An 8,229-nucleotide genomic window follows, 5' to 3' on the forward strand; every position below is an offset into this window, starting at 1 on the left:
ATATTGGCTTTCCTTGTAGCCCTCCTTTTTCTCTAATTTTGGTCTGCAAACTTAGGTTGTTAACCATCCAGAAGACAAGCTTATTGTTATTATCAAACGCAAATCCTCTCTTGACACCAGGAGTTCCTACTGGGCTGAAGGAAGAGTGTGGTAAGGAGCTTTCCTAGAAAGGAGAATGGGGAAGGGCAGCCCCACCTTGTTCTGAGCTGAGACCTCAATGGGGCTGTCTCTTAAGACCCCTGACCTCTGTCTGTCACTGTCTCATCAAAGTCTGCTCTGCCCTGCTCTTCCTTGTCTCCCTGTCTCTTTGCTTCACTGACATCTCACCCTCACCCTGGAAATCACCTCTTCTGCTCCCCAAGAAGGACCTGTGTATAATGTGGGTCCTGACTGAGCCCTGGGCCCCTCACGTGGGTTCAGGATGTCCAGGGAGAACTGGTGCCCATGACACCTGAGGTTGGCTCATGTGTTAGCTGTAGCGTGTTAACGTTCCTGAGGCCTGGAGCCAGTGGGCCCACAGGGAACAACCAGGGCCCGGGTCTCTCCATTGTGTGATCTCTCTGAATCCTGTCTCCAGAGGCCCTTGTTTTCTCCTTCCTTATGCACCATGACCAAGCTGGATTCATCCCACTTATGCAGGAATGGTTCAAAACCACAATCGATAAGTATAATTCACCATGTCAGCAGAACCAAAGACGAAAATCATGATTGTCTCAGCAGACAAAACAAAAGCATTTGACAAAGTTCAATAGGCATTCAGGAGAAAAGAAATCCTAAATAAAATTGAAATAGATGGTCTTGATCCCAGTGTGATCAACGCACCCTCTGAACTCCGCCTAAGCAGCAGGAGGCTGGCACTGTGAAGTGAGCCATGAAGGGACTACGACAGTACTCAGTTAGTGCCACACATCAGGGCTGTTTGAAAAAGTGATTTTTAAAGCAAGTTGTGGCAGCAAATGCCTGTAATTCCAGCACGTTAGGAGGCTGAGTCAAGCAAGGATCCTAAATTCAGAACAAGCCTGGGTGGTGCAGCATCTTAGGGAGACGCTGTGAAGAATCCATGTGTGGAGTCCATGCCATTCCGTTCCAGGAGAAACTTCACAGAGATCATCTGACCATGGCTAAGGGGTCTCAGGGCCCAGAAAGGCTGGCAGGATACCATTCTGTGTTAGTTTTTACCACACTGGAATCTAACTTTTAGATGTGTTTTCTGTTATTTGAGCCAACTTCGGGCTGTCAGTTGAAATGCTGGTGTCTCTCATACACACTGGGGAGTGGTGTGACTACAGTTAAGGCAAATGTCACCTGACAGTGAGCAGGGCATGAAGGGTGCAGAGCGAGACCCTGTCCCAGGCTAGGGGTCACAGCCTCACCTGTGGAGCTGGGAGGAGAGCAGGGGTCCAGGCAGAGCCTGCAGGGAGGTGGAGGGAAGCGCTGCAGGTCCTGAGAGACGATCTCTGTGACACCTTCCGAGTCCACGCGTTTGGACCACAATAGCCTCCTGGACAGTTGCTACATAGAAGTCCAGCTCTGTACCATGGCATCTTCCAGAACTTCCTGAGACCATCAAGCTGTTCCCCGGGCTCCACCACTCTGAGCAGCGACCGCCGTCTGCTGTCTACTTCCTGGCAGCGTCTCGAGTCCTCCTCTAGCTGTGCTGAGTCCCAAATAGCAGGATCGCAAGGTCCACGAGGACCAGGACAGCCAGGCCCATGTGGATGAGATTCCCCACTGTGTAGTCCTGGGCATGTGGGGCTGGGACGGGGACAGAGAGGTCACAGAGGTCAGGACAGATGGCAGGGAGTCCAGGTGTTTCTTCTGTCCACACAGCCACCAGCCTGCCCTGGACAGAAATGTGTCTACAGGGCCCAGACCCAAAATTGAGAAATCTCCTTCCCTGTCTTGGGCTCTGAGTGATTCCATGATGGGTCGAGAGCCTCAGCAGCTCCTGGGCACCGAGGCTGGGGAGCAAGCTGCAGTGTTGAAGAGACTCGAGTTGTGCCCGAGGTCCATGTCCTGTCTCCTCCTCTGAGGTAACTTTGTGTGTGGCCCCAAGTAAGCCCTCTCCCTGCTGTATCGAGTTCCCACAGGGCTCTTCACAGTATTGATCAGGCTCCCATACTCCATGGTACTGACCTTGACTCTGAGTCACTTTTCAGCCAAGGGTCCCTGAGCTCTGAGAGCTCAGGATGTGTGACAGGAAGGGCTCTGATGTTCAGATATAACCTAGTCCTTGGATGCTCTCTGCTCTGTCAGGGCCACCAAGGGATGAGCACTGACTCCCCTGGACTGGGGCTTCCCTGCTTCACCAGCACAGGACCCAGGGGCCAGGGCCCAGAGACCCTGTACATCAGGAGGCTGCTATCTGTCCACCAGGGCCCTCATCCTGCCTAAACCTCAGGCTCCTGTGCTCCTCTGACTCAGGGCTGATGTCACCTGGTACTCAGAGCAGCCTAGAAAGCCACAAGGCTCCCCGAAGTTCCCTTAATGCTCACCTGCTGACTGACCCTCTCCTGAAGATTGCAAACACACTGAGACTCACTGGACTCCCATGGGTCAGGAGAAAGCGTCTCCACTGCCCTTGTGGCAGTGCCTGTTGTGCAGGTGCTGGGACACCAGAGGAGCTGACTGTGAGGTGGGGACACCAGGTGCAATGGCTGAACCCTATCCTTCCCCTCAGTTCACCCCCACTCCTCTGCTCCATCCTGTGTCTCCCTGTGTCCCCTCATTCTCTTTCTTCTGTAGGAGATGTCAGGGTGGAAGCCGCACAGGGAACTCCCACCTGCATCAGCCTCTGCATGGGTAGCTGCTCCCCTGTGGACTTCCCCTCCACCTTGTCCAGGTCTTGGGGTGTCAGCCCTGTGCTGGGGACAGGACACGGAGTGACCATGTGGATTCAGAGGGAATAGAAATAAGGACCTTCAGTGGGACACAGAGTGATGTTGGGAACCTGGGCAGTGCCCAGTCAGGGGCCCTGGGTGACACAGAGGAAGGGGCAGGGTGGAGCTGAGCCTGGGGTTCCTGGCTTCCAGCACCTTCTCCTTACTAGAGCTGGGCTCCCCGAGCTGCAGAAAATGAATCTGAGAGATGATTCTGTGCCTGGCACCTTCCCCAACTGTTACTGTCACTAGACAGAGACAGGAACCCTGCAGTGCGGGGCCATGATGTTTCCCTGGGAGGATCCTTCAGTGCTCACAGCAAGGTCAGCACCAGAGGAACTTGAAGGTCAGGAGCAGGCCTCCCTTTACACATGCAGACCCTGACACCACCCAAGAGGGGCTGGTCTGCTTCCGCATCTCCAGAGGAGGATGCACCAGCCCCACTGCTCAGTCCCTGCCCAGTCCCAGCAGTGCCCTCATTCACCATCCTGGGGTCCAGACTCTGGCATGAGGGGCTGATCCTCAGGGCCTCCTAGGAGGGTAGGAGAGGGGAGGGCTGGGCTCCCCACTTCAATTGCTGCTCCTCTCCAGGCTGGACCCCAACATCTCTCAGAGCTCTGACCCCTCTCCATGCAGAACCCTGGGGATCCTGGTTCCTTTCCCCATTCTCTGTGCCTGGACACCAACGGAGCCAATCCTGGACCAGGACTGAGATGGGCTGAGCATCTCTAGGCAGCCTGGATGCAGGACAGGAGGACAGAGCCTGGACTCTCCTGCTGTGGAGCTGGGTTGCTAAGGGTGTGGTTGGGGTCTTCCTGGGATGATGACTGAGGGAGTGGGGGGCTGGACAGTCTCAGGGTGGACTCTGCCCTCCCCTCTCCCTGTGCTATGGCCTCTGCCCACAGTGCACATTCTAGAGAGAAAGGATGAATGGTGACCACAAGCCTAGGAAAAGTGTACTTCTGACTTGTTCTATGAGAGCCCCTTATGCCCAGCCATCCCAGGGCTACTCAGAGAGATGGCAGAAGGACCTTGAGCTCAGCCATCCTGGGGTCGCTGGCAGCGCATCTGACACTGAGCTCCAGGGGCTCACTGGGCTGTAACAGCAGGTATGGAGAGGAGTTCTGAGAGCCATAGCACCTGTAGGTGCCCCTGAGGGCTGAGCTTGAAGCTCCCGTGGAGAATTCTGCCTGGGAATGCTGAACTTGGGACTCTGATCGCAGACACAGTGGTGGTGGTGGGTTATCAGGTGCCCCCTCCTTGGACAGAAGGAAAGTGTCCATTGGGCTCTGTGACTGACACAGCAGGGTCACATCCTCTCCTGAGGACACTGTGGGTCCTGACTGCACTCAGCAGTAGGGTGTGGCCGGGAGCTGACATGGATAGAAAGTGAGGGGCAGCCCCACCTTGTTCTGAGCTGGGGCTTCAGCAGCGCTGTCTCTGAGGACTCTCGGTCCCTGTTGCTGTGACCTCTGATTTTGCTCCCACCTACTCCCCTCTGTCTCCCTGTCTCTCTTCCTCTCTGAAACACCAACCTTACCCTCATCATCACCACCTAGATTCCCCCAGCAGGACCTTGTTCCTTGACTGAGCCCTGTGATCAGGACATCCAGGGAGGTCACTGGGAGCCAGCCAATCAGAAGTGAGGCTGGGTCCACCATAGCATCGGTAGTGGCCCCATTTGGGGCCCAGAGTGAGGTCAACCTGTGAGAGCTCAGGTTGGGTGCTGGCCAGGGTGCTGCAGGAGGCCACCAGCACCCTTCTTTGGACAGAGTGAATCTGCCATGGCCGAGGTTAGAGTGACACATGAGGGTCATGTTGTGTACAGTGGGCAGGACAGGGCCTTGCTGTGTCAGGAGGAGGGCTTCCTGGGCAGCCCTGGAGGGAGGAGCAGCTGGCTGAGGGGCTGGTGCCTGCCACGCTCCTGTCCCCTTGTCCTTCCCTGTGGGTCTTCCTGACTGTCACATTGAGGTTTCTCACTCTGTAGAAGTCCCGATCCAACCTCCTCCTGGGGGTCAGTTATTATTATTATTATTTTCACAGAAAGGTCCTTTATTTATACTTTCACAAAGTTAGTAACACGTGACATAAGGCTACCTGGGGACCAATCGCTGATCTTAAGCAGAGAGGATGTTTGTCTCAGGGCTGAGGTAGCTTGTTTGCTTTAGGCGCTGAGGCCTCCCGCCTCCAGCCAGTGGCCAGCCAGTTATTAAGGGATTCAAGCATGACTGGGCCAGAGAAAGGATGTCCTTACCTGAGAACAGGAGCTCTAGGGCATCACTGGGCTCTGACCACACCTGGGATTGGCCCCAGTAATAGCCATAACATCTGAATGTCCACCTCTGCATGGGGGTCACAGGGCTCACAGGGCACAGGGCATAGAAGTGCCCCCTGGGGCCTTGCTGTGATTTCAGTGTTGAGGAGAGCTCTTCCCTCCATCCTCAGTCAGAATGAACCTGTCAAAGTCTAGCTGTGACCCACACTGGAGGGTGACATTCTTTCCTGATGCTGCCACAAGACCAGGCAGGGCAGAGAGGCTGGGTTTGCTGTAGACTCCTAGGACACAAGGAGGCGGTGTGAGGAAAGGACTCACACCTCCCACACTGCCGCCAGGGCTGGGCTGTGAGCAGGGCACACCCCTGAGATCAGAACCCTTCCTGAGGGCATTGGGTGGGACGTAGACTCCAAGTGTCCTCTCACCAGTCACCACCAGCTCCAGGGGGTCACTCTGCTCCAACAAGCCGGAAGCTGTTCTGTAGTAACAGTGGTATCACCCTGCATGGTGCTCTGTCATGGATGGGATGGAGAGCTTGGCCCTGTTCCCGAGTTCCACTGCTGTCTGTCTTCTCTGGGGCACTTGGCTTCCCTCTTTGTACAGACCAGATTCCTCTGCCTCCAGAGTCCACTTGCCCCAGAGGGTCACGGGTGTACCTTGAGGTATCACAGTTCCTGGCACAGCCCAGAGCCTGGGTTTGGGAAGGGTCCCTGCAGGGAAATCACAGCCAAGTCCCAGGACATCCTCCTCCCCTCAGATCCCAGCTCTTAGCCCAGGAGCCTCCAGATCTCCCAGGACCAGCCCACCCCTGCTGCGCTCCATCCCCACTGCCCAGGGGTGGCCCCTTGTCCCCAGGAGGATGAGGGATTTGGTTCAGCTGAGGTCACACTCACCTGTCTGCACTCCCGCCCTGGCATTCAGACTCAGCCCTGGAAGAGTTCCTTGTGAGAGTTTGGCCCTGCAGCCTGAACAGTTCCTTCCCCCCAGAGCCTCCCAATCCCCTGATCTTCAGATGGAGTAGGACCTGGATGTGGGGGTTCTAGACTAGGGGGTTCTCTACTCATGTTCAGTTCCCACCAACACAGAGCAGGGTCATGAGTGTTGCAGTCATGGTGTCTCCTGCCTCCAGGTGAGCCTGTGCAGAGATGACACCACTGTCCCCAACACAGAGTTTTGCTGCTGGGGGTTGGTTTCTGCCCATCATAGTGTGGTCACACCAGGTGGCCCACAGGAAGCAAAGCTAACATCTGCAGTCAGCCGGCTGTTTCATCCCAGGGCTGAACCTGGCTGGGCTCCAGGCTGATGTGGAGTTCCCCTTCCTTCCGAGTGCTCCTGAGTGCTCTTCACCTCAGTGATTCCAGGACACAGCAGCCAACAGACCCAGAGCCCTCCCGAGTTGGCCCTTCTGGGGTGTGGTTGCCCCACGCTTGTCATTCCTCTTATAGCCTCCCACAGGTCTGCTCCCCAGCTCAGCCCATCCAAATGCATAGCATGGTGGTACTCCCCATGTCAGTCTTTCCTCAGCCCTGGAGATGCCTCAGGGAAGATGCAGGTTCCCTCTGCAGGTGGATGAGAGCGGAGATGCACTGCGACCTGAGGGGAGAAACCTCCATGAACATCAGTGGCTGGTGGGAGAGACGCCCACAGCACTGGGGAGCATGCAGGGCCTCAGGGAAGCTGAGGAGGTTAGGAAGGATTGGGCAGGGATGCTCCTGGGAGAGCGGAGTCTGTCGCGTTAATGTGATAGAAAATCAACTCCTGCAGTCGTGAACACTCTTTACTTGCATTTTTCTAGTTTCTCAGAGTCCCTTGATATGTTGTTCAATTGAAATCTTTCCTGTTCTTGAATGAATTTATGAAATATATTTTCTGACTATAAACTTTCTTTTGTCTCCATTACTTTGTTGCATTAATAAAAATTTAACTTAGTTGCTATGTATTGGACTCAGGTCCCCAGCCAACCCTGGAAAATGCTGGAACCCTGAGCTCCATCCCACCGCTTTCAAATTGTACACTGATGCAGCATTTTTCTAGGGTGCCCAGCACGACCCGGCCTCCTGTCCAAGTCTTGTGTAGGTTTCTACTTTGTGGTTGCTGTGAGGATTGCAGAAGACAGCCTACGGTGTACATACGTAGCTCATTGCCCTCTCATAAATTCACGTACAACTTTTATAGCTTGCTGCATATAAATATATATATAGTTTGTTATTGCTTAATTTACATGTTTTAAGTCAATTATTTACTAGAGCATTTTATAGCTATAGTGTCTTTAAAATTACCTTTGTGATTTGTATGTTTGAGACAGGATCGCACAGTGCAGTTTAGGCTGGACTTCAGCTTCCTTATGTATCTGGGGCTGACTGGAATGGAATGTGATCCTGCATCCTCAGCCCTCCAAGCACAGGGATGGTAGCCCTGGGCCCCCGTGACCAGCAGCTCTAGTTCATAAGGTTCTGTCCTTAAATCCTTTTGCAGTGCTGTGAACAAGACTCGGGGATCTGCACATGCTAGGCATGTGTTCTGTCAGTGAGCCTGCCCGAGCTGTGTTCTATTGAACTTACACACGGGACTTAGTGTGAATCCACACCGCAGCTGTGGTGAGCAGCGTTCTGTGTTTCCTTTCACACTCCCTTCACCCACGAGTTCTGGTGTGTGGAAGGCTTTCATGATGCTGGGTTTTGTCAGCCTCGTTTTTGCAGGGTCTTAGAGACCACACCCAGGAACTCATAGATGCCCATCAGGTGCCTGACACTGAGCAGCCTCAGCCTTGTGCAGTGTGCAGTACCTTCAGCCTAAACAGGAAGAACTCCCTTCAGTACGCTTTGCAAGGTAAATGTGTTAGCTTTTGTCTTCCTGACAAAGTATCCGCAAAACGTTAAATGAGGAAAGCTTGGTTTGAACTGATAGCTCATGGGATTACAGGGTACACTCACCCAGTGCCACTGCCTAGGGCCATGCAGAGACAGAAAAAGCATAGCAAGGTAGGGAAAGTTGCTCTCAGCAGCCTGATGGGGAAGATGAGAGAGAGAGAGAGAGAGAGAGAGAGAGAGAGAGAGAGAGAGAGAGAGAGAGAGA

At 54.1% G+C, this 8,229-nt stretch overlaps 2 protein-coding genes across 2 annotated transcripts in view; both read right to left on the minus strand.

The window, feature by feature from the left end:
• The window catches only part of LOC101568956 (leukocyte immunoglobulin-like receptor subfamily A member 6), a 241,548-nt gene that overhangs the window by 50,028 nt on the left and 183,291 nt on the right, over positions 1-8,229 (minus strand). The window lies entirely within an intron of this gene.
• On the minus strand, positions 3,890-6,265 carry LOC105740877 (leukocyte immunoglobulin-like receptor subfamily B member 4). The gene is given in 5 exon segments (XM_023707973.1): positions 3,890-4,218; positions 5,400-5,435; positions 5,580-5,864; positions 6,048-6,083; positions 6,232-6,265. Coding segments are annotated over 5 exon segments (720 nt in total).

Source organism: Octodon degus, unplaced genomic scaffold (genome assembly GCF_000260255.1).
Source record: "Octodon degus isolate 3935 unplaced genomic scaffold, OctDeg1.0 scaffold00320, whole genome shotgun sequence".
Classification (NCBI taxonomy): domain Eukaryota; kingdom Metazoa; phylum Chordata; class Mammalia; order Rodentia; family Octodontidae; genus Octodon; species Octodon degus.